Source organism: Carya illinoinensis, chromosome 11, assembly GCF_018687715.1.
Source record: "Carya illinoinensis cultivar Pawnee chromosome 11, C.illinoinensisPawnee_v1, whole genome shotgun sequence".
NCBI classification, from domain to species: Eukaryota; Viridiplantae; Streptophyta; class Magnoliopsida; order Fagales; family Juglandaceae; genus Carya; species Carya illinoinensis.
Genome location: NC_056762.1, coordinates 32,291,882 through 32,318,766, shown reverse-complemented (window position 1 = coordinate 32,318,766; position 26,885 = coordinate 32,291,882). Strand labels below are relative to the sequence as shown.

The 26,885-nt window shown below is 37.0% G+C and overlaps 2 protein-coding genes across 3 annotated transcripts in view; both read left to right on the top strand.

Annotated features, from left to right (window-relative positions):
- LOC122280921 (alpha-glucosidase 2) overlaps positions 1-13,816 on the top strand; it is a 33,731-nt gene extending 19,915 nt beyond the window's left edge. For both annotated transcript variants that reach the window (XM_043092055.1, XM_043092054.1), the window contains exons 17-23: positions 2,527-2,720; positions 3,299-3,407; positions 3,941-4,096; positions 9,249-9,351; positions 10,763-10,936; positions 11,287-11,432; positions 13,493-13,816. In XM_043092055.1, the coding sequence (XP_042947989.1) occupies positions 2,527-2,720; positions 3,299-3,407; positions 3,941-4,096; positions 9,249-9,351; positions 10,763-10,936; positions 11,287-11,432; positions 13,493-13,686 (1,076 nt within the window). In that variant the 3' untranslated portion in view covers positions 13,687-13,816. The remainder of the gene's footprint in view (positions 1-2,526; positions 2,721-3,298; positions 3,408-3,940; positions 4,097-9,248; positions 9,352-10,762; positions 10,937-11,286; positions 11,433-13,492) is intronic.
- Positions 13,817-19,142: 5,326 nt separating this feature from the next.
- Positions 19,143-20,202, top strand: LOC122282396 (protein FAR-RED IMPAIRED RESPONSE 1-like). Its single transcript, XM_043094349.1, has 2 exons — positions 19,143-19,686; positions 19,826-20,202. Exons 1-2 carry the CDS (start codon positions 19,143-19,145, stop codon positions 20,200-20,202), a joined length of 921 nt encoding a protein of 306 aa, XP_042950283.1.
- Positions 20,203-26,885: the final 6,683 nt, after the last annotated feature.

Here is a 26,885-nt window from a genome sequence, read left to right as displayed (position 1 = left end):
CATCAAACAACAAATTCATTCATACAAGCATAATGTTATAATTTATTAAAAATCATAAAAGGAATCTAACCTTGACTTAGCTCGTAGCATAGCGTAGAAAAACATCATATTTCATATACCATTAGAGAATTCATAGTACACATGCAATTATATGATCATACTAATTACCTCTTAGCGCTGCTTTCACAATCTCACGTCGTAACTCGTGACCTATACGAGGCACTAGACATTACTAAACTTTTCTAGAAAACGTGTTGTAGCAATCTAAATACTTAAAATTCTACAATAGAGATAATTTTAATAAATATTCAAATATAAAGAGATTACATAAAATAATATTATTCCAAAACTCATATCATAATACTTAATATTCTGTGCAAACATATAACTTAATAATTTTATAAAAAATATAGTTAAAGGTTAATTGTAATATTAACTAAAATAATAAGCTGAAACAATATAAAAGAATACTTTAAAATATGCTTAAAAGCCCTTAAATATTTTCTATAAAAAGGGTCTAAGACTAATATATTCATTTAAGTAGATAAAGTTTCTGTAAAGGTGATGTTTTTCTGAAAATATAATCAGCCCAATAAAATCACTAAAACAATTGCTGAAATGTAGTAAAATCAGGCCCAATTTAAAATAATATGAAAGCAACCCCTTAAGAAAAAAAAGGAGGCCTAAGGCCTAAGTGAGGGGCAGCCCACTTATAGAAACATAAATAAGGCATAGGCACTTAATGGCAGGATTGTAATTTTAACCAAAGGTTCTTCAAAAGATGATTACGGGGGCTTAAAGGTAATATCAGAGTTTATTTGAGGGCCTATTGGGAAAGTCTAAAGTAAAGCAAAATAAAAGAGTCTAGGAGGAGCTTATGGGAATGGCTCAACACGTATCATTGGAACCAAAGAAAGAAAAAGAAAATCAAGTGGTTGTGCGATGCTTACTGAGAGGAAGCTGAGGCAACGACGGCTCTGGGATGGCTGGGAGTGACTGGCAACACCACTGGCCTTCTTGGAATGGTGGTGCGAACCAAGGGAGAAAAAGAGTGAGAGAGAGAGAAAATCTGTTAAACCGAAACAAAGAACAGAGGGAGAGAGAAGATTCCGGCGTGGGCTTACCGTAAGGGAGTGGGTTCGACGGGATTGGGCTGGTCGGCACTTTCTGTGGCTGTTTCCGGCAAGTTGGTTGTCTCGGTTGGCTGTGAGAGTGGTTTTTCTTGGTTGTAGGGGCTATTACGTTGGGTTGATATGTGTAAAATGTTTTCTGTTTTCTCCTTCTGAGGGTCTTGTGGGTTTTATAGAGAGGAAAAGATGAAGTACACGAGTGATCTGATAGGATAAAGTTTGAATTTGAAGTGTTGGTTCTAATCTAGGAATCTATTCAAACTGGAGATTAAAGATAAACTAAAGTGATAAGGAGACTCCCAACAGAAATACAACCCTCTAAAACAGATCCACCGACAATAATGGAAGTAATAAAAATAATAAAAAAAAAAATTCAAAATAATGAAAATAAATAAATAAGTCATATTTTTAGGATCGGATGTTACATGGAAGTTGTGATACAGGCGTAAGGGAAGCCAGAGTTTGTGAAATCCTCCCATGTTAGAACAAGAGCATAGCTCATCCATTGTTGCTCTAATGCTCACGGTAGTTGGGATGGGATAGCTACTTTGTTTAGTTACATAAAGCCTCTAGTTTTTTTTCCTCCATTTATTCATCTGTAACGAGTTTCATTACAGCCACGCCTTCCTCAATTATCATTGGGGAATGTTGATACCAAGGATTGAGAAGGTTGGCTGGGTATTGAAAATTACAGAGGGATCTTCCTATAGGGGTGTAAGTGTGGGGGAGAGTAAAAATTTCACTCAGGGAATTGGTCCAAGGTGCACTCCATAATATGGCAACGTGTAGAGAAGTAGTTATGGCATTATGCCAATAAAAAGGAAATCCATTTGGAGGATGGTAGTTCAAATGGAATATGGCAAGCTGTTTGAGTCTTTTCTGGTTGGTTGGGTTATGCCTGACATGTGGAGGATCTTTCATGTGTTAAGGATATAGTTTGGCAGCCACCAAGGTGAAACTTTGTAGAAAATGATCCCTATTTGTCTAATATGGTGCATTTGGAGGGAGAGAAATGACCAAAGTGTTGAGGATATTATGAAAATTGTGGAATAGTTGAAAGGATTTCTTTTTTAAAATTCCATCATTGGATGACTGCAAATTTATATTCTTCCAGCTTTAGTTTCTAGGCTTTCTTGACCTTTTTTCATTTTCTGGATAGGTGCATCTTTTCTATCCTTTTTGTGTACTTGGACAGGGCCTTTTGCTCACCAATAAAATGATATTTCTTTTTCAAGTGAAAATGGCGCACCAAACCCAGATCATATTTTGAAACATTATTGTATGGCCAAAAGGTTTTTGGTCTGCAGGTTTTGCTCACTATATTTAAAGTCTTGCATGGATTAGGCTTAAAAGGTCATTTCCTGCTCTAGGGACATACTTATCGTTTTATTTACAGGGAAAGCTGAAGGTGTTCTTTTTGAAGATGATGGCGATGGGTATAAATTCACAAGAGGTGAATATCTGTTGACACACTATGTTGCTGAAATTCAGGCGTCAGTTGTTACTGTGAGAGTTTCAAAAACTGAAGGATTATGGAAGAAGCCAAAGCGTCGGCTGCATGTGCAGTTATTGCTTGGCGGAGGTGCAATGGTAAGTCTTCTTCTTCTTTAGGTAAAATGCTGAATATCTAAGATATGCATATCGTAAAAGACAACATACAGTCTTCCTCTTGGAGCTCCTTTCAAGGCCGAGTCCATTTGGAATGATGTGTTGGAGAAGATAGAGCGTAGGCTAGCCGGGTGGAGAAGGATGTATCTATCAAAAGGGGTTAGGAGTACCCTTATAAAGAGCACATTCTCAACTGGTCATTCCTTAGATTGCAGCTGTGTGGAACATGGCACCTATTTGTCTATTGTGGTGTATTTGGAGAGAGAGGAATGACCGGAACATTGAGGATTGGAAGTGCTCTATGGAAGATCTGAAATTTTTTTTATATAAGACTTTATTTACGTGGGCTATTGCTATAGATTTCAATGGTCTTAGTTTTCATGAATTTCTTGCATCTATCTCTAGTTCCTAATTAGGTGCATTCTCTTGTCTACTACTTGTGTACTTGGGCTATGCCTATTTTCATATTAATAATCTTTCTTACTTATCAAAATAAAAAAGATGATGAACATGACCCAATGTTTTAAAGTTTTCATATCAAATCTGTGTACATACAACAGCTTGAATCGTGGGGCATGGATGGAGACGTTCTTCAGATTATGATGCCCTCAGAACAGGAAGTATACAAGTTGGTTTCTGCCAGTGAAAAGAAATACAGGACTTGTTTGGGTAATATACTAATATAGCTTCTTCAATGCTGTGTACTTGCACACACCTTTATGATTGAGTGCATATTGGTCTGGCTAGATGTGAATTTGTTTTAAATCCAATATCTTTTGTTTTCTAAACCTTCTAAACACATTTTTTTTTTTTTTTTATATATTTTGATTTTTGTGGTTTCTTCATTTTTTCTGAGGAGTTGCATCTTTTGCAGTATAGTCCAATGGTTATGGTTTATTATGTCTACATATAGCCCTCACATAGCTGTCCCAGAGTTCTTACTAGATAGTTCGTCATTATTTTTATCTTTTTTTCTTGGGTAGCGGGGGTGGGCATTGGAAGGAAGTTGGGGTTAAAGGCTGTATGATTTTAGACTTGTCTCGCATTCTTCCTTTAAAGAGTATCCTATACTATTTATACTTTTCACCATAATCTTTATAAGGGATGAAATATTATTTATCATTAGAAATAAGTTTTACTGACAATGTTGGAATATTTAAGTTATCATGCTTTCCACTGATGATTTAAGTTTTTAAATGCAGAAAGTGCTAAGCGCATTCCAGATGCAGAAGAGGTTTCTGGGCAACGAGGAATAGAACTTTCAAGGACTCCCACTGAATTGAAAAGCGGTTGTTGGATTCTGAAAGTGGTTCCTTGGATAGGGGGTAGAATTATTTCAATGGCACACCTTCCCTCGGGTAATACTCTTGAATGGGATGATCTTGATGATGTCTACTCTTTCTTTTCAATCTTGTACTTTGAAAATGGTTGACAATAAAATCTTTGTATACAGTCAATTATTGTTTAGTCTTTGTTGCCCTTACCCTGTTTCAAACTGTTTGTGGCATGGTGGCACCGCCATTTGTGACCACCCCTTTTCTCACAATCAACACCTTAGTTTCCCATCTTAGTTACCATTACAATCAATATTATAATGTCATTTACTTGTTTACATATTACTTTGATGATCCAAGGAAAGACAAAGTCACACTTGGGTTTATAATTCAAAAGGACTAATCAAGGTTACAAATGGAAGCTTAATTGGAATCATCATAAGTTCTAAGAATTTCTCTCCTCCATGCAATGTGGAATCTCATCTTTCCATAGATATGGAGTGTTACAATCCCCCACGTATATGCTTGATGCCCCTCGTTAGGACATTCCATTGTGGCACAGCTCAAGTCCCACACTTCTGGCTGAGATTGATTCTGATACCACTTGAATGTCTCGAGGAAAGCACAAGTTACATTTGGGCTTATTCTCCAAATAGACTAGTCAAGATTTCAATTGAAGCTTCCTTAAGATCATTAGAGATGTTAAGAACTTCTCCCTCTCAGATAATGTGCAATCTCCTTTTCCACTCCCATTCATCACCCTCCCATAGATGGGTTTAATGAAAGATGCTCTTCGCTTGTCTGTATTTACAAATTGGTGTTATTCCCTACTGTAGCTCCGATAAAGTTTTCTGGTCAACAAGGCTTTATCTGAATTTTCGAGGAAAGAATATATTGAGCCTTCCCTATATGTGTTTGTGGCGAGGTGCCACATTGCTTCTCGCCAAAGCTGACCTCTCTATCCTTGTCGATTCTTGTCGGAATCCTTTCCCTATTCCTTTTCTTTCTTTCTTTTCTTCCTATTCTTGCGTCTTTCTTCAGAGCTTCTTAGGTGGAGGGAGATAGGCGTTTTACGGTGGAATAAAAAAATTCATTTTCTCGAAGGTGGGCGGTAACAGCTTTCGTATCACTGAGAGGAACAGACGAATGGTTATGTTTCTCTTCATAAATGGGATGTAGGCTTCATGGGTAGTAATGATGGTAGAGGAAGCCCTTGACCCTCGCCGGCGTGAAGGGTTCTTTAGAAAACTAAGGGTGGGTAACGGGGTCCTCACCTTACAACAACACATAAATTCCAGGGGATGCTTTTTGCACTTGGAGGAGTTTTGCAATGGCAGGAGGAAGGCTCTCAAATTGTCTTTGAGGGCATGAAGGGTAGTGGCTGGGAAGGGTTCGCATACCGCCTCAAATAGGTGGCTGGCTTCGGTGGAGCAAACAGAGGGTGGCCTACGTCGGGGTGGGCTGTCTAGTAATGGGTTGGAAATAGGGATGTTTCTCCCCTCCAACGGTGTCTCGTATGCCTCTGTTTTGAGGTTACCGGCAAGTTCTCTAGCAGGGTGCAACTCTGCCACGGCATCGAAGGGCAAGGTGCCTAGTGGTGAAGGAGATAATGGTTGTTGTCTTGTGGGTAGTGGGGGGTCCTCTGATGAATGCACGAAGGTGAAAAAAGTGGAAGGTGTCTTGTGGGCTGTCAGAGCTCAATTGTCAAGGGTATTAGAGGAAGTTAACGTGTTGATAATAAAAGTAGACTTGGGCTTGAGTATGGTGATGGGTTTAGGCAGTGAGCCAACTGAAAAGGTTGGGCCTATGAGGATGGATGTGTTTGTAAGGGCTACGAGCAGTGGGCCAATTTAAAAGGCTATGCTAGGCTTGAGCATGAGGGGGCCCATGAGCACTTCGTCTCTTGAGCATGTGGGGGCCCGTGAGCCCTTTGTAAGGATGGAAAGGGTTGAGCCCATTAGGCCAATCCACTCTAAATGGTGGGCTAAAAAATTATCTCGAACCCATGAATCCTCTGTTACGGGCCTGATAGGTTCATTCACTCTGGTGGTTGATCTAGTCGCCCCGCCGTTGACATAAAACGAACTGTCGGTTGCCGGTGACCCTATGATCACAAGTTGGGAGCAACCACAGGGCTCGATAGAGAAGCACAGACTCGTGAAGGCAATGAAGTTGGCTAGGATGGTCAAGATGGAAGCCGTCATCTGTCCCCAGGCCTTTGGGAACTCACCATCAACATAGAAATGGTCGCCGACCACCAGTGACCCTATGGTCCAAAGCTTGGAGCAGTTCTCGGCCTCGGATGGGAGGAACAACCGTGAAGAGGTGTCATCCTCAATTGGGCTACCTTGGTTTGAAGTTTCCGACGGCCTTCAGCACATAATTGGTCCCTCAGATACTCCCTCCAAGGTTTTGTGTACAATGGCATAAGAGGATGATGAGTCATCAATCGGTTCCGACTTACAGTTAGTATGCAAGGAGCTTGGAGTTGATGCTTCGTTAATTGAGTTGGGGGATTCTGCGGACGTGCCTAGTCCTTGTTGTTCGTTGCCACCAACGGCTTCAGGGGCTAGCTTACAATCAGATTGGGTCTTACAAAAGGTAAATGAAATTTTTTATTTCATTGGGATTTCTTGTGAAGATTTTGAGGATCAGTTTAAAGTTCTACTCACCACCATAGAAGCAGGACAACCCCTCATTGCCAGATCTGCCGCTAAAAAAGATAGGGAGCTTAAGAGGCTCGCTTGCTCTATAAACTATGATGCAAGGGAGGGAAGTGCGAGCAGGGCTGAGGCACAATGGTAGGGTGAACCTCGGCATTCCATGAAGCCCAATATGCTTTCATAGAATGTTCGGGGATTGAATGACCTAAGCAAGCGCCTTAGAGTGAAGAATTTAATACAGGAATGAAAGGCAGATGTAATTTGTTTGCAGGAGACTAAGCTAAAGTTTATTGACAGGCACGCAATAAGAAGTTTGTGGAATTGCTCTTACGTGGGATGGATCACCCTTGCTTCCAAGGGTGCTTTAGGGGGCATTATAGTGATGTGGGATAAGAGAGTAGTTAATTCGGTGGAGGAATTCATTGGCGAATTTTTGGTGGCTTGTTCTTTCTCAAATGTGGAAGATGCTTTTGGTTGGTTGTTCGCAGGAGTTTATGGGCCTAATGATGACAGTAGTAGAAAACTTCTCTGGGATGAGATTGCTGGTCTGTGCAGTTGGTGGGATGTCCCATGGTGTATTAGTGGAGATTTCAACATCACTCGGTTTCGAAGTGAAAGGTCAGGGGATTTCAACATGGCTAATTTCTTAGCTTTAATTTTCGAGCTGGACTTGATGGATCTATCTACCTTTAGCCACCTGCCGCCAGGGTGGGGGGGGGGGGGGGGGGGTTGTGATGGTCAAATGGGAGGGCCTGGATAGGTTCATTGTCTCTCCTTCTTGGGAGGCCCACTTTCCCAACCTATGTCAAAAACGGCTCCGAGGGGGAGGGGGGGGGGGTTGTGATGGTCAAATGGGAGGGCCTGGATAGGTTCATTGTCTCTCCTTCTTAGGAGGCCCACTTTCCCAACCTATGTCAAAAACGGCTCCTTAGGCTTTTGCTCTTATCACTTTCCCCTTTTATTAGATTGTGGGGGTCTTCATGAGGGATGGAGATACTTTAAATTCGAGAACATGTGGTTGAAGGCTAACGGGTTTACAGAGAAAGTTAGATCGTGGTGGGCCTCATATCAACTCACGGGCACTCATAGCTTTGTTTTAGCCGGGAATCTTAAAACTTTGAAAAATATCTAAGAAAATGGAATATGCAAGTCTTTGGGAACATTAATGACCAGCAGAACAAATGGTTTCAGGAGCTGCAGCAATTTGATGAAAAAGTGGCGGATGGGGCTCTTTCGTCTTATGATAAGGCAAGGAAAATGATCATAGTAGCTGAGCTGGAAAAAATAAATCTTATGGAGGAGATCCCGTGGAGAAAAAAATCTCGGGCCCTTTGGTTGAAGGAAGGAGATAAGAGTACAAAGTTTTTCCACAGAGTAGCTAATTCCCATCGAAGAAACAACGCCATAGAGGTTCTTCATTTGGAGGGCAGGGTTTTGTTGGACAAAGTCTCTATTAAGGATCACATTGTCCATTTTTATGACAAGATTTTGGTAGAGCAATACCAATGAAGGCCCAAGGTAGACTGACTAGTTTTCAATTCAATTGACCAATCAAGTGCAGCGTGGTTGGAGAGGCCATTTGAAGAGGATGATGTGCTTAGTGTGCTAAAAGGGTTGCACAAAGACAAAGCACTAGGCCCAAGTGGCTTCACAATGGCTTTCTTTCAAGCTTGTTGGGACATTGTCAAGGAGGATCTCATGAAGGTTTTTCTTGAATTTCACTCATTAATGAAATTTGAGAAAAGCCTTAACACCTCTTTCATCACCCTTATTCCAAAAAGGGCGAGGTCAGTGGAGGTGCAAGACTTCCATCCCATAAGTTTGGTGAGTGGGGTTTACAAGATCATCTCAAAAGTTCTAGCTAAGCGGCTGAGTGAAGTTATGGGAAAGATAATCTTGAAGTCACGAAATGCCTTTGTTAAAGGAAGACAAATTCCAGACTTGGTCCTCATTTCTAACAAATTCTTGGAGAATAGAGTCAGAGCCGGCATCCCAGGTCTCTTATGTAAATTGGATATGGAGAAGGTTTTTGATCATGTAAATTGGGATTTCTTGTTGTATATACTTGGTAGGTATGGCTTTGGGGAAAGATTATGTCAGTGGATAAAACATTGTATTACAACCGTCAGATTCTCAATTTTGGTCAATGGCACTCCCAAAGGCTTCTTCAAAATTTCTCGTGGCTTGAGACAAGGGGACCCTTTATCCCCACTTTTTATTCATTTTAGTAATGATTGTGCTGAGTAGAATGTTGGAGGGGGTGTTGGACAGGGGCTTCATCTTGGGTTTTAATGGAACAAGTTTTAATGACTTTTATGCTACTTTCCGTAGCACATAGTTTGTAATTAGGTTCTTTCTTGTATACTTCCTGTGTACTCGGGCTTTGCCTAATTACGTGGATTAATAAATTCTCTTTTTACTTATGAGTCTTATTTATGATGATTTTTTAATAATGTTAGGAGCTGCTGCATTAGTACTATTTTCTTCAGAAAATAACATAATATACTATTGTGATGTGCATTATCTTCTCTTTATGGTTGATATTTTGTTTCTTTATGTAATCATGGATGAAGGTACGCAATGGCTCCACAGCAGGGTTGATATTAATGGATATGAAGAATATAGTGGCACTGAGTTCCGCTCTGCTGGATGTTCTGAGGAATACAGTGTCATTGAGTGAGTTTACTACTTTTCAGTACTAGTCTTTATTGGAGAAGCATAAGTTTAACAGAGGGATTCACTCCAAAGTTTTTACAACTGGCTGATGTATGAGGCAACTGTTAATTTTTACAGCTAATTAACCTTTTGTCTACTTTCTCTTTTTATTTTTTCTTCTAGGCCCCAAAAGTAGGGAGAATATTTGAACTAGATGACAAGCTTTTTAGCGGTTTTGCATTCACCATCTCACCTTTGGTGTCAAAAGACTTTCTAACCAAAAAATAAGGACAATTTGTGATAATGTTTGGATGCACTGTACACTTGTACTTACACAAGGTAGCCTGCTTGTGTCATGCGGTTAAAATATGTTAGTGTAGGATCTTCCACTTGTATCTAGCCCATCAAGCTCAGATCCATGTTCTTTTGAGAAGGCTTAAATTTCCTCCCCTTGGATCGAAGCTTAGATATGGATATGGCTCAGAAAGGTGTCAGCTTCTTAACAGAGGTTTTAAGAAGAATTTATAGAAAGAAAATCTATTACAGCAAGATAGGCAACAAGTTTGATATTGGAATTATGGATGGTATCAATGTCAGTTTTGGTGGTATTGGATGTCTCTTGGAGATCATGAGGGAACTCTTTATTCCCCCCACCTTCTCTTTTCTCCTTGAGATCCATGGATATAGGTTATATAGTCACGGGCAGATATTATTACTTTCAGAAGGGCTCAAAACCTTTCCATGGGCCTGTCCAACCTGTTAATTGACAGGTATTCTTTCATGTATTCCGTGGGTGAAAAATTTTTTTGGTTCTTGGGCATTTTGGTGTTAGAATGCATGGGATTCTAGATTGTATCAGTGCACCTGTGAAGAGAAGTCATTGTGTGGCAATCATGCACTTCATTTCAAGTAAAAATAAAAATATAGTGGTTTCAGCAACACTCTCTGGTGAATTCTTGTTCTTATTATAATTAAGTCTAACATGTTATCGGTGTTAATGTTTTGGCTGGGAAGATATTCATATCATAAGGTTTGACATCAGTATTTCTTCTGTTCAAAAGGTGATTTTTTTTTGGGTTCAACTGTGGGAAGGGAGGGATTTTTTTGGGCAAAGAGCGGTAACCTTATCTTGCAGTTTACTTGGGGAAAGAAAAATGTAGCCACTTTAGTACTGTTTGTTTCAGAGACCTGCGGTCATTTGCTGATCTGCCTCACTGCTCTGTTTAAGTATAAACAAATTTCAGATGTTTGTGGGTTTCCAAACCTCATGTTTTTTAGCATTAACGTATTTTTGGCATAAAGAAGGAGAAAACACATTTTTTTCACAACTGCCTGAAATGGAGGAATGTTGGGAATAGCATTATTGCTTATTCTTCTATTTTATTTTTCACTTTTTGGGTAATTGTATTCTCTATGTTCTCTTTCATTGTAGGCAAAATCTTGAGCGTGCAGGAGAGGATGAATCAATTATGTTGGAATGTGATATTAGTGGTGGATTGATTCTTCAACGGAAAATATACATTCCAAAGAAGAATCCAAAGATTTTCCAAATTGACTCTAGCATTATTGCTCGTAAAGTTGGTGCTGGTTCTGGTGGGTTTTCAAGGTTTGCTCCAAAACTATGCTCTCTTCATCTTCGTTCTTTTCTCTTCCTTAATTATTATTGTGCATTACCGAGATGGAAAACTTAAATATTACAATTTTATGATGAAATTTGCAAACTGTTCTTGATTGGCTTATAATCAGCAGTAATCGAAAAGGTCTCTTTGCTTTCAGGTTATCTAGTTACTTTCCTACCAAGCTGACAACTTTGTAGATGGGAAAGCTTTTGATGCATTTATTATCTTTTATATTCTTATGGTTCTTACTCTGTGTCTGTCTGAATGTTTTTCTAATATGCATTTTATTTCTTTCTGAAATGCATGCATAACCCTTGGTTATACTTGTATGCTGCAGACTTGTGTGCTTAAGAGTACACCCAATGTTCACCCTCTTGCACCCTACAGAATCTTTTGTGTCATTCACTTCCATTGACGGGACAAAGCATGAAGTGTGGCCAGAATCTGGGGAGCAGTTTTATGAAGGGAATCAACTACCTAATGGTAAGATTTTTTGTTCTTACCTACCAAAAATCTTCATTGACATCATGGTGGAAGCTATTTCGCTGTGATGGGAATATAAAAAAACTCTTGGGTAACTAAATAATTGAGGACACCCAAAGATGAACTTGGGCTCTATATTTTTCTGTCTTCCTTCTAGATCTGGTGGTGGAGTGACTTCTTTCTATTCTTTGAACCTTAAAAAAATAGCTCAAATTAGCCCTAAGCGTGCTTTACTTTATAATATTGTCATTTATTGTCCTTCCAGTCAATAACAAGTTTTCCAAGAGGCAGGAGACAATAAGAAATTAGAAGTACACATCGTGAAAAATGGGAAATTAATGCTATAAGTAAAAAAATATCTGTAGTTTGCTAATTCCTCGTCTTTTTTTCTTAATTTATTCAATATGTTAAAACTATCAAATTATGCTCAAGCTTTTAAATGAACAAATAAACATTTATGTCTTCGGCATTCTAGAATTGTTATGCTGCAGTTACTTTATAGGTGGAAATGTTACCTATATAAAAAAAAGAACTTTATAGGTGGAAATGTTGAGGCTGGGATGTTCAAGACCAAATGTGAAACTTTGAGGAACTTCTTTATTTCCTTTTGATTGCAACCTATTTTTTTCCTTGAGAAATTGAGATTTCTGAAGCAGGAAGGGTCTCGATTATTTGTTCACTTTTGAATTGTGACCTCCTTGGTAATCGCTTCTTTTTGTTGTCCTTTAATATTTGTCTTCTTTGAGGGGGTCCAAGTCACACGACTCCTGGGTTCCTCCTGATGGAAAAAAATTTGTTTCCTCCCTCCATTTCTATATGGAGCTAAATTGTCGAAGTAATAGAACTGGATGAAAGGATGTAATAACTAGTTTGTCGGATGTGGTGATGCTGGTATCTAATATATGAAAGAGTCTAGTGCTTGAAGAAGGAACAACTAGCTAGAGTCACGTTGGCTACTTAGTTCCACTACAGAGTTGAGGGTGTAGAATTGGTAAAAGCTAACATGGTAAGGGCCAACAAAATTAAATTAGAGGTTGGATTTTAAATTGGGAATCTGTTGAGGGCTGGAAGTGTCAGATTTATGGGCTTACTATGGTGCTTCTAGTCAGAAAAATAGAGAAGGGCGGGACCTAGCTTGGTTCTAGGGTTTCTAGTATTTTTTTCCTCGTGTCTGCATGTTTCACACATCCATGCCAACGTCCGTAGAAAAATTCCTGAAGCGCCTGTTTCTCACTGTACATTCATAGGAAAATTGCTAAAGCACTAAAGTTCCAGACTTTAAATTAAATGAAACAATATATAAAAAGCGTTAAATAAGCAGCCTATAAAACAACTTAAGACCCAAACAACATAAAACTCCCAACAGGCTTGCAGCATAGTCACATTCCCAATTGATATCTATGGTTTAGAATTTGAATTCCAATGTCTCTTTTAAACCATCCTTACTGGGTGTCCCAAAATCAATTTAGTTATGGTCAATTACAACGATCTAGAAATAATTAGATAGGTAATAAGGAACATAAATACACGTAAAAAGAAGTCAATTACATGGACCTAGATATGTGAAGGTAATGTAATTAGAAACCTAACTGTATTTCCCAAGAATATCTATGCACATGATAGCCTCTAAAATATTAATCCAAGTACACCAAAAGCCTAAAGGAGAGATCTGAACAACCAAAGTGGAGCCTTGATTGGGGGGGATGAATGGCAACGGATAACCTTTATCTGAAAACCGATGATTTGGTTATATGATTGCCCATTTTTTCATTTTTGATAGTTAGTGCAAAATGAAGCATAGATGCAAAATAGTATGTTAAAACTTCTATGCCTATCAATATTAAAATATCCACAACATATCAAGCAAATGAAGAACATAACAGAAACTCTGGTGAGTTAGCAAACCAACTCGATCAAACTAAGCCTAAATTATTTCGTCATTTTAACATAGTTTGTAGAAATTATTTTCACCAAGATCATCTCGTACCCGTTTGAAACTTTATTGTATGTTTTGTTGCCTACTCATTGATCAAGTTAGTTACCACTGGCTTCTTATGCAGGTGAATGGGTGCTCATTGATAAATGTATCGGCTTGGGGCTAGTCAATCGGTTTAATGTGAACGAGGTTTTAAAGTGTCTCGTCCACTGGGGGACAGGGACAGTAAATCTGGAGCTTTGGTCGGAAGATAGACCTGTTTCAAAGCAATCTCCTCTCAGCATCTCCCATGAGTATGAGGTGATAGAAATCCCATAGTTGAAATCTGATGTGGGGGGACCATGGGCTTAGGTCTCTGTTTAAAGATTCTAAACTGTATGTCTCATAATGAGCTTGACATTTAACCTGCATCGACTTAATCAAGTATCTTATAATATCCTTTTTTGCATCTTTTTTAGCAATTGGTCAGAGTGTCAAACCTCATGGCTAATGAGTAAATCTATTCATTATTCTATGATGTGGTATTAGAAGATATATTCACAAATAAAATATAATAAATAAGCTCCAATCATCTAATGTCACATAATGAGATGATGAGAGGATGATGAAAATTGAAATGATGAGTAGTATTACTTGTCATCAGTCTAAGTTGTCCATAACAAATACACATACATTATGTATTTGTGTATTGTTTTATCTTTTTTCTCATTTCTAAAATGAAAAATTGTTATAATGAACCAAAAACACCCCAAGTATTCTTCAAAAAAAAAAAAAAATGATCAAATCAGATTTTTAAACGTCAATTACTGCTAATTATTGTTGAAATGTTACAGTTAAAGGGTTTGATTGCAATGCAAGTTCAACTGTTTTCATTATTTTTATCCATCACTGCATACTGAGCACACAAATTCAACGGCCTTCTTGTTGGAGAAGAAAATCAAATCCAGCTCACAACTTAACTCTTAAAATCTCATTGACTCTATGTCTAAAGTCAAGTATATTAAGTGTTGACGCAGAAAAGAATTGGGAGGACAGAGTAGATTTGGTTTTAGGGAGGATGAAGTAAATTTGATTATGGAGCTGAGGTAGTTGAGTGCTGATGGGGCTAAGAGAAAATATGGGAGGAACAGCTTTGGGTAAAAATAAATAAATAAATAATGCAGAATAAAGAAAATGCAATAGTCCAAAAAACTGTTTGGGTAAGGAGTTCATTCAACGCCTAGATGTAAGCATCCATACTTTAAATCTAGTGACCATTTTTTTATGATATCACGGTCTCTATCGTCTGCTAGGAATCCCATTTATGACGGGACAAGGATTGTATTTCTAAAACAAAGTCATTGTTGATCTCTTAACAGAGCTTATATTAAGAGATGTTTTCAATGCTCATTATAGCATTTTCAATTATTTTTTTTATCTTATTTTTTAAAATATATCAATAAAAATCACTTTTTCTATTTTACGTCTTGATTTTTACAATATACTGTATATTAGTTTATATTTATATTTCTCTATATAATTTAAATATTATATATATTTTTAATATTTTCTATTCATTTTAAAAATTTCCTATAATTACCAATGATATCTCCATATCTTTTGATATTTGCAATATCTCTTTATATAGAATATCATATTTCAGATTAATCCAAATTTACAAGCAAAACCAAAATTTAAATTTATTCAATATATATATATATATATATATATACATATATATAAAAGATGTCATATTATGAGGATATTCTTAAAGTATATTATGATAATATTTATTTTTGATAATTGTGAAAAAATTATTATATAATATTATGTGTGTTGTTAAGTATGAATGTATGTTATTTAACTTCCATAAATATATAGCCAAATTAAGAACCTATGACAATTGAATATGTAGTTAAATGTCACGCAGATGAATCATGACATTGGGTTAGGACCTGTCATTTAGCATACGCACCTAATCTGCATAAAATACACACAGGGACTTTTGTGAATGAAGGTGAACTTTGAATATAGAAGAAAAATTACAAGAAAAAAGTTAACATTTGTGCACCATACACGCTACATCCAACCGTAACATTGTAGAAAGATGGAAGATAGAGATTAAATACATCATTTGGTGGAGAAATTGGTATAAGAAGTTGTAGATACACTTCTTGATAATGGAATCCTTTTGGGCTAATTTCTTTCAAATTTTGCAGAAATATGGGTTTTACAAAACTCATTTGAAATGCGTCTAAGAGTTTAGAATTGCATAAATTGTGGTTTCAGTTGACAATGAGATGTACATATTCCTTTTGAGGTATTGATGGAATAAGTGTTTAGAAATGCTTATTAGGTGTGCTTGAGTATTCTATGACATAATGGGATACTTGGTATGAAAAAAGTTGAAAGCTCAAATGGAAGATGCACAAGGAGGTTGTAACTGACACTAGCTAGCCATTGAAATGGCCAATTCATTGCTTGAAACTTATGTATAGTCTCTCGTCCCTTCCCTTGTTGCTATGTTACACCAATGAATTCTGAGGAATTACTCTCCTCTCTTTGGTGTGTTCTCTCTCTTAGATTGTACTTTTAGAGTGTGAGAGTTCGAAGGACAGAATCACATAGAACAACTTCAACAAAGATCCAAATTTCGGTGCAAAAGGTATAAAATTCCGCTTATATATGTCTAACATGATAAATCTCTGTCAATTATTCAATTAGACGTTTTCATATTTTCCAAGCATAACCAAGATTTTTATTTTTATTTTTATTTTGGATAAGTTCCAGACACAAACAAGATGAACCCAATAGTTCAAACTTTAAAAGCTGGTCTGGAAAATTAAAGCTGGCTTGGAAAAGCTCACTGTTCTTGGCCTTGCTCCTATCATTTGATCCATTTCTGTAGAGACTGGGAAATCCAAATTTGGAATACCATGATTTACAACTTTTAGATGAATCTTTTTATGAAAATGGAAAGTTAAAAGAGCAGATCCTTTTCAATTCATGTATCACTGGCACAATGAAAAAGGCATCATGATGCCATAGGAAAAAGTAAAGATCAGTGACAAACACGACTAGTTCTAATCCCAACCAGGCAGCACGGAAATAAGGTTAGCCGAAATGATTTCTTGGAAGGGAAAAGTTACTGTACCGCTCGAAGTGTACCGCTATTTTTTTTTTACTTAGTAATCAAAAAAATGATTTTAAATGTATTAATATTTTTTTTAACTTAATAATTAAGAAAATAATTAAAAACTATAAAAAAATTAAAAAAAAATTACATTGAACAGTCACGCCCAGCAATAAGGATTGGGCAACAGAGTAGACCCCATCCTTCTTGAAATTGTGAATGTGTTTGCATGCATTTTTTAAACAGTTCTTCTACAGACAGTCTGGTAATGTAGTCGACGTGTAGTCGGCCATGCCACGTTAGCTGTTTTTTTTTCTTAAAAAAAAAAAGAAGAAGAAAATGAAACAAAGAAATGCGGGAAGATGAAATACGGCTTTGGCTTCTTTTCCAAGCTTTCTGAAATGGCGATTGTGGTCTGAGCTAGTTGCATCTGTGTGGTCTGAGATTTGGTTTGTTCACCATGTCTTTCTGATCGTCTTCTTTATGCAACTGGGAAACATTGTAGCATGAAGTGGAAAAACTTGATCTTTGCATCGTCGTCTTCGATTGTATGAAAAACTGGTAAGAGCTACAATTGGGTTTGGGTCTTCTTCTTCTTCGGATAAATGTTCTTCGTGTGGGTCTCTAGCATGTGGGTTTATCTGTTATATTAATGGAGAAGTGATTTGGACGCCTATGATTTTTGCTAAAAACTCTTACCTTTTTTTTTTTTTGTTGCTAAAGTTAGGATCTTTGCATGATAGTCTGAGTTTAGCAAGTTGGCAATCCGACAGAGGCGCCTACAAACTCTTCCTTGCTTTTGACACCACGTACCGGTTGCCTCCTTCCTCAATAATGTGACTGAAGCTCTGTCCTCTTTTCATCCCACTGAAACAGAGCCTATGAGCTTTGGACAGATGAGAAGAGAGTAACCTGCTCTAGAGGTAAATGCTCTGCAATACATGTTGTGATTACGAAGGAAAAATAAATTTTCTAGTCTCCTAGGTCCAAATCCAACCAAGGCAGGTCCATTATTTCATTCCCTCAATGCCATATTCCCTGTTGTTTTGGCTAATAAATTGAAGGCTAAATCCAACCGGCTGCCCACAGCGTTTTTGGTGTGGGACTAACAAGAAATGGCACTAATAAGTATGATGAAATTGCACTTTGGTGATTTTATATTTTGAACCATTTTTATGGAAGAAACTAATGATAAATATTAATTTTAATGAGCAATTTGGTTAGTGAATCATTAAGTTATATTTGGATTCTATGATTGGTTTGCTAAATGAATCATCAATTGCCATATTCAAGGGGATGTTGTGGTGGAGTGTATTAGCTTGAATGATGAAATGGCACGTGAGTACAAGTGTAGGTTTTTTTTTTAAAAAAAATTTTTGTTCTGACTTTTCTTGGTGGTGAAAGAGGCAACGATCCTACCATCTGAATGGAATGGAAATTATTTATGTTGTTGACGTTACAAAGTCATTTTCAGAAGCTAATGTCTTGTAAGTATGTTGTTTCTAGTGTCGTTGGCTAACAACAATAATTTTGTGTTAGAAGATTAAAAAAAGAAATTGATCCTAAACCACTTTTAGCTCTAGATTTTGTGTTAGAAGATTTACTTGAATTACAAAAATATATCCCCTGTTGTTTTCCTGAATAAAATCAAGCCCAAATCCAACTAACATGCCTACAGTGTTTTGCTTGTTTTAAATGGCATTATCATCACTTCTTTCTTTCTTTCTTTCTTTTTTTATAACCTACTACTTATATTTGATGATGATGGGAGTATGATGATATTTATTTTTTGTAAGAATTATTTTGGAAAATTCTGCATAAATTGGGAAAGATAGAGCCATTGTCACAATTACATGGTACTTGGTCCATTGTCTTTGCACTATTTTGATGGCTATGGAAAATTACATGGTTCCTTCTGTGTGTACTTAATATTGTATGTATGTAATTGTTCATCAACCTCCATTCATCGTTAGAAGGAAAAGAAAAAGATTACAAAATGGTTTAGGAGACGATGGTCTAGAAAATACACACAGAAGGAACCATTCTCACTGGCCAAACAAGAAAATATCTAGATCCTAGTGGGTTAATTTTCCATGTTCTTTTTCTTTTCTTGCTCTGCAGCCTATTGGGTTAAAAGTTGCACAAGCTTACTAATATATTGATGTGCAATTACATGTTATAATTGCAATATAAATATGAACAGAGTTTGCTATTTAACAAACATCGTGATTTGTACGAACACCTTTATTCCATTATAAAGGTGGTTGTACAATTTTCTGGTATACAGATTTCAGCATGGGAAAAGGGGAAGAAAACCCATAGCTCTCAATGCCATCTAGCTCAAATCCCCCAGCTGCTGTATGATTTCCTATGATTTTTAAAATTTGTATGCATTCATCAACCTCGACCTTGCTAATTATCATTGTTATTTTTATGTTAGGACATCCCAACAATTGCCCCAAACATGCCAAAATATACTTACTATCCACCACGGCCTACGTGGTCACCTGCTTTTATGCCATATCCAGATGCATACCAATATACAAGCAACATTCAGATGGTAATACCCCATTACTTTGTTTATTTATTTATGTTATGAATTTATTGGAAGTTTAATAGCTTTAATTTTTTGCAGAATGCTGGTTACCCATTTCAATAAGGGATGGGACATCCGAGTCCTCTCATGGCTACAAGCTCTGGAACAGAGGTGCCGATTGGTAAAGAGGATACACCTGGGTGTGAAGAAACTGAAGCACCCAGTTCCTCCTCTAGAGTGCATGAACATGGTGAAGAGGAGAGGCCAGACCTACATGAAACCGAGTATGGCACTGTCGGTTCACCTCCGTTAGACCAAATGGATGGTGGCTCACCTCCGTTAGGGCAAATGAAGGGTGGTGATATAATTATGGAGCCAAAATCGGGGATGGAGTTTGATTCTTTTGAGGAATTAATGGAATATTATAGGGTATATGCTAAGAAATGCAATTTTGGATCCATGACACAACGGAGTGAGAGAGATGACGAAGGAAATGTCAGATATGTCACCATTGGTTGTACTCGTGGGGGAAAAGTTAGGAATAGGACAATGAATGTCGCCAAACCACACCCGACAGGGAAAACTGACTGTAAAGCTCGGATTAATGCCTTAAAAATCCAGGGAAAGATGCGGTTGACCACAGTCCATAATACCCATAATCATGGGTTGAGTCCATAGAAATCCCGGTTCTTCCGATGTAATCGCGAAGTTAGTGAGGCCGTAAAAAGAGTACTAGATACTAACGACCTTGCGGCATCCGAATGAACAAGAGTTTTGGATCTCTTGTTGTTGGTGCGGGAGGATTTCAGAACCTCCCATTTTGAAAAAGGATTGTCGTAACTACATTGACAAGGCAAAACATTTACGACTTGGAGCAGGTGGTGCTGGAGCACTTCAAGACTATTTTGCAAGGATGCAATACAAGAATCCCAAATTCTTTGCCTTGATGGATTTAGATGATGATGGAAGGTTGAAGAATGTATTTTGGGCAGATCCACGTAGTAGGGCAGCTTATCAAGATTTTGGTGATGTGGTAACGTTTGACACAACGTACCTAACAAACAGATATGGAATACCCTTTGCACCCTTTGTTGGTATAAACCATCATGGGCAATCGATTCTCTTTGGAGCAGGGTTAATTTCTAGTGAGGATACAGAGACTTTTACATGGCTATTTCAGACCTAGCTAGAGTGTATGGATGGTATAGCCCCGCCAGCTATTATTACCGAACATGATAGAGCAATGAAAAATGTCATTTCTATTGTACTTCCAAAAAGCAGACATAGATTTTGCCTGTGGCATATTCTGAAAAAAGTCCAAGAGAAGCTTGGTTCCCATCGTGCCTACAAAAGTGGCCTGAAAACTCAGCTGATGAAATGTGTGTATGACAGTCAAACCATTGAAGAGTTTGAGAAATCTTGAGAAGAGTTAATTGGCGTGTACAACTTGGAAGAGAATGTGTGGTTGCAAAGTTTGTATGCTGAGCGAACGCATTGGGTACCGGTATTTCTAAAGGAATATTTTTAGGCAGGCATGAGTACAACACAACGAAGCGAGAGCATAAATACATTTTTTGACGGATATGTTTATGCGAAGACAAACTTGAAAGAGTTTGTCGACCAATTTGACAATGTCTTGAGAAAGAAAATGGAGAATGAAATCAGCTCAGACTTCCAATCTTTTAGCGTTACAATTCCATGCATATCTAGATCTCCAATCGAAAAGAGATTCCAACAGTTGTACACGAATGCAAAATTTAGAGAAGTGCAGGAGCAAGTTATGGGTCTAGTCGATATGGACTCATCTCTACTTAGACGAGATGGTGTGAAGAAGACCTATCTGGTAGAAGATGAAGTGCTAGTTGAGGAGTTCACTAAACATGTTAACTTTTATGTGGACTTCAATGAGGAAGACTGCGATGTTAAGTGTTCATGTGGGTTATTCCAGATGAGGGGGATACTATGTAGGCATATCTTGGTCATATTCAAATGTAACGGGATAAAAACTGTGTAAGATACATACATTTTAGATCGATGGAGAAAGGACATCAAACGAAGATACACGTTAATCAACAGTACATATGACACAGGGTCTCAGCGGGAAGATAGTAACAGATATTCCAGCCTATTGAATATCTGTTACCGGATGATTACATGTGCAGCGGGTTCGAAAGAGTATACTGAGGATGCAACAGCAAAGTTGTATTCTATGATTGAGTTATATGGTGACACCCAAGAATCCCCTTCAATTCCCAAACTGGCTTCCAATGTTGGTGGTACATCAAAGAACATAACTGACGTAGCAAGTGAAAAAATTGTACTCAGTCCACGAGTTGTGTGCGGAAAAGGCAGACCCCCATCTCTGAAAAGAGCATTCAGGATGGAGCAAGAGATGCGCAAATTTAAACAAAGGACTAAGTCAGCAACTGCAAAGGGAAAACGTAAAGAGGTAATTTTGTATATGTTATTTGCAAGTGTTTGAGTTATATTGGGTAAATACATGTTTATTTGGGTTGATTCTTATGCAAATATTGTGATGACATCGTGGGCCTCATTGTTGTATGCGCAAATTAGCGAGATGGAAGCACACTACCAACCCAAAACACGTGTAGCAATTTATTTGGGCCATCAGAGATAGCTGTTAATGATGCAGGAAATGTCAAGGTATAAACTTTCTAGCCATCTTAGTAACTAATTATATTTCTAAAGGAAAATTCATCTCCATGTTTTTAAAGTCTTATATGGTTACATTGTTTTTGTTATCTGGGCCTCACTAGACTGTGCCAGTCAACTCAACTTATGAAATCAACCCGGACTTGTAAATAATGGTTGGGAGTCAAGAAAGTGTACTATTCCTAAACTTGGCTTATTTTAATAGTCAATAATGTGTCATATTAATATAACCGATATATTCTGTATAGATATCACTTGGAGTGGATGGATCACAACCTGTGGATGGATCACAAGCCATACAATGATGTATGGTTAAACTTAAAGAGGTATGTGGAGCAAAGTTTCTGTTTGGATTTGTTATAACTTTTTTCAGATTTTCTACTTGGTATGTGTAGAAAATAGTTTACTAGATATGAATTCAGGCCCATATCTAACTGGATTATTGTGATGCAGGAGTATGTATTGGCCAGATTTTGTTGTGCTGACCAGTTTGTTATATTTTGGGTAACACCCAGTTTTTGTAAATCTTCTTGGAAGAAAGATTGGTGGGTGAATATTGGAGTTGCTGTTTTTGTAAACTGACCAGATTTTGATGCTTGGCTAGCTCTTTTGATTTGGTGTAATGTGGGAAGAAGGGTTGCAAGTGACACCATATCTAACTGTGATTCTTGATGCAAGGCCATAGTATGTAGTAATCAGCAGTTGTTGAACCTCCCATTAATGTGGGAAGAAGGCATGCGCAAGTGTTGGTGAAGTATGTAGATATTTTTGTAAGAAGACTTTTATGCATGCCCATATTGATGCAAAGTTTGTATAGGTGAGAAGAAAGTATGGTGGTGATAGATTCTTTAATTCTTTTTGTAAATGATATAGATATCACTGGTGTTGTTGACCAGTTTTATGCAAGTATTGGTTGTTGTAAGAAGACTTTTATGCATGTCTATGAAGTTGTAATTATAATACATGTGGGAAGAATGCATGGTGGTCTTCGTTTCATTATTCTTGTTGTTTACTTCCAACTTTCCGGTGTTAAGTTAAGTTTTAACAGAAAGGCAGCAAACTTGAGATGTGCGTGTAATATTCCAACAACTAACTACTGGAACCTGTGGTGACAATGTTATTTGCAAGTGTATGCAAAAGATGCAGACCCACGCAGTAGGGTTGGATTGTTAATTCGTAGCAGGTATTTCAGGTACAACAGATTGGTGGTTAAGCCCTGCCCAAACTGTCGATTAAAGATACATCTATCCAAATGATTATAGGTCAATAAAAGCACTCAATCCAACCACCTGTGCAATTAACAATTTCCAATGATAAACAAACAAATACACAAATTTCATTGAGTGATGGAACTGTAATTACAATTTGGGCAACTGGATTATACAAGTGCAGCGGGTTCAAAAAAGCAAATACATGTACAGATTTGCTTGAGTGCTTCTACATATGACACAATTACATCAACTCCAACCTAATTGACCAAAATGAGTACAACACATATTTTCACCATCACTCATCTTAAGTTCTGACCAACTTAAAGAGTATTAACTTACAAATATTTTGCAATACAATTAACACTATCAACTAACATATAGTATTACATCCCATATCCTCTCATGGCTAGTAGCAAGTAACAAAGGAGAACAATGACAAAAGCCCAAAATAGCGAAGATAATGTGTGGGAGCGCCTTAAGTCAGCTTGTTGCTGAAGAAGGATCGATATATTCTTCACAATCTCTTCATTTATATTGGTTAGCTCTATTTGTCTCTTCTCTATCTCATCCGCCATCTTTCGAAATTGAATCTCTCTTTTTTGAATATCGTCCAATATCTTATCCAAGTATGCCTCTTTCCTTAACAAATCATTCTTCCTTTCCAGAAGGTCTTGATCTATGTCTTGACTATCTATCCATTTGAAGTACTTGCAATATGGCAATCCCTAATCATGACAAAGGAAAATATTAGATAACATGAACAAGAAAATGTGGGACTATAAACACATTGTACAAATGCCTTGAGATGCAGCAACAGTTACCTTAGTGTTGTATTTTCGACATCCTAGGAAGGCTCGGCCAGTATTTGTGGAAGTATTTGAGTATCTCACTGTGGCTTCAACATCACAGAAGCACACAGGTGTACTCAAAGTAGGATTTACAACATATGCAGAAGACATTGATGATGATGACGACATTTTAACCAAAACCAGATTGACACTACGATAATCTAAACAACTGTAAAAAAACATTTTACAATAGGTAACATCAACAGAATTGACATGCTAAATTATAACTTAATAATGTAGCAAATCCAACCTAAAAAGCAAGGGTTATTTGCCATGGGAGTATAAACAGAGTTGACAAACAATAGCTAACATGAGAAAGGATTGATTAATTGGAAAAATTGAATGATTCATGAAAGTATAACTCATGCAAATGTAGAGATCCAACCCAAAAAACATAATTGACATGCTAAATTTTAACTTAATAATGTAGCAAATCCAACAACAAAAGCATGGGTTATTTGGCATGGGAGTAGAAACAGAGTTAACTAATAATAGCTAACATGAGAAATGATTGATTCATTGTGAAAATTAAATGATTCATTACATTATAACTCAATAATGTAGAAATCCAACCAAAAAAAAAAAAAAATTGACATGCTAAATTTTAACTTAATAATGTAGCAAATCCAACAACAAAAGCATGGGTTATTTGACATGGGAGTAGAAACAGAGTTAACTAATAATAGCTAACATGAGAAAGGATTGATTCATTGTGAAAATTAAATGATTCATTATATTATAACTCAATAATGTAGAAATCCAACCAAAAAAACAGAATTGACATGCTCATTTATAACTTAATAATGTAGCAAATCCAACCTAAAAAGCAAGGGTTATTTGTCATGGGAGTATAAACAGAGTTAACTAACAGTAGCTAACATGAGAAATGATTGATTCATTGTGAAAATTAAATGAATCATTACATTATAACTCAATAATCTAGCAATCTAACAAAAAAAAAAAAACAGAATTGACATGCTAAACTATAACTTACTAATGTAGCAAATCCAACCTAAAAAGCAAGGGTTATTTGCCATGGGAGTATAAACAGAGTTAACTAACAGTAGCTAACATGAGAAATGATTGATTCATTATGAAAATTAAATGAATCATTACATTATAACTCAATAATCTAGCAATCCAACCCAAAAAACAGAATTGACATGCTAAACTATAACTTACTAATGTAGCAAATCCAACCTAAAAAGCAAGGGTTATTTGCCATGGGAGTATAAACAGAGTTAACTAACAGTAGCTAACATGAGAAAGGATTGATTCATTATGAAAATTAAATGAATCATTACATTATAACTCAATAATCTAGCAATCCAACCCAAAAAACAGAATTGACATGCTAAACTATAACTTACTAATGTAGCAAATCTAACCTAAAAAGCAAGGGTTATTTGCCATGGGAGTATAAACAGAGTTAACTAACAGTAGCTAAAATAAGAAATGATTGATTCATTGTGAAAATTAAATGAATCATTACATTATAACTCAATAATCTAGCAATCCAACCCAAAAAACAGAATTGACATGCTAAACTATAACTTACTAATGTAGCAAATCCAACCTAAAAAGCAAGGGTTATTTGCCATGAGAGTATAAACAGAATTAACTAACAGTAGCTAACATGAGCAATGATTGATTCATTGTGAAAATTAAATGAATCATTAAATTATAACTCAATAATCTAGCAATCCAACCCAAAAAATAGAATTGATTTCCTTCAATGATCCTGCCCACTCAAACCTACAAATGAAACAATGAAGCATCAGCAAGTAAAATATCAGAGAACTACTACATTATAAATGATTAGTTTTCAGAGTTAGGTTCAGAGAGCTTACCAAGCTTTAACTCATTCACATTCACGAGAATGAGAAAATGTTTCGAAGAGAAAGGGTAAATGTTTAGGGTTAGGGTAAGTTAACTGCTTAGGGTTAGGGTTAGGGTAAGTTAAATAGGGTTAGGGTTAGGGTTAGGGTTTCGGGATGAATAGAAAGTGGCTAGGTTAGGGTTAGGGTAGGGTTTCGGGATCAATAGAAAGTGGCTAGGTTAGGGTTAGGGTTTTCACACTAAATAGAAACAGAACTATTAGAGTTAGGGTTTTCGCATCGAAGAGAAACACGGGGATTGGTTAGGGTTTTCGCATCGAAACACACTTGATTGAGTTAGGGTTTTTGCACCAAATAGAAACAGAACTCTTAGGGTTAGGTTTTTTGCATCGAAGAGAAACGCAACTAATTAAGTTAGGGTTTTCGCACCAAAGAGAAACAAAACTCTAGGGTTACAGTTTTCGCATCGGAGAGAAACACTGCTTAGGGTTTTCGCACCGAATAGAAATAGAAGCTCTTAGGGTTAGGGTTAGGGTTTTTGGCCTGAAGTGGAGTAAATGTTAGGGTTTTTGGACGTGGGAGATGGAAACCGAATGGTTACTGCTCTAGAGATGGCGAAATCGATCGGTAGAAACATCACAGTGCTCAAATATGAGAAAGATCCCTCATAAATCGAAGGGAAAATACGAAGAGACGAGGCAGAATCGAGGGTTTCCGTGGTCTGGAGATGGGAGAATCGAAGGCTCTAGAAAGAAGAAGGGGGGAAATCGAAGAGGGGAGAAGGGGGAAATCGAAGAGGGTGGGAGGGGAGCACGGGACTGAATGGGAAAACCAAAAAGAAAGGGGGGAAAGGGGGATGTCAACCGGCTGTGAAACGATTCGTTTCATTAATGGAAAAAAATTTTGAATGAAACGGTTTGTTTCATTAATGCCACGTAGGCATCGACTGCACGCCGTCTCCCCAAGGCGCTTGCAGATAGCATTTTCCTTTTTTAAATCTGTTTTGTATGACAATTGTCTTGCAGTATTAGTTGTTGTCTAGTCAAAATTTAATTAAAATTTGATTAAAAAACTTATTTTTATAAATTTAACTAATCACCTTTTAATAATACTAAATAATAAACTCTTTTAATTTATTATTATATTAAAATATTGATTATTTAGTCCATTTTTATTATATATAATCCTCCAAATTCTAAAATTTCAATCAAGAAAATTTAAATATAAAGCCAACTTGAAAAGTAGAAGACAGAAAAAAGAAAAACTACAAAACCTACTTAGTCTAATTTCAAGATTCAA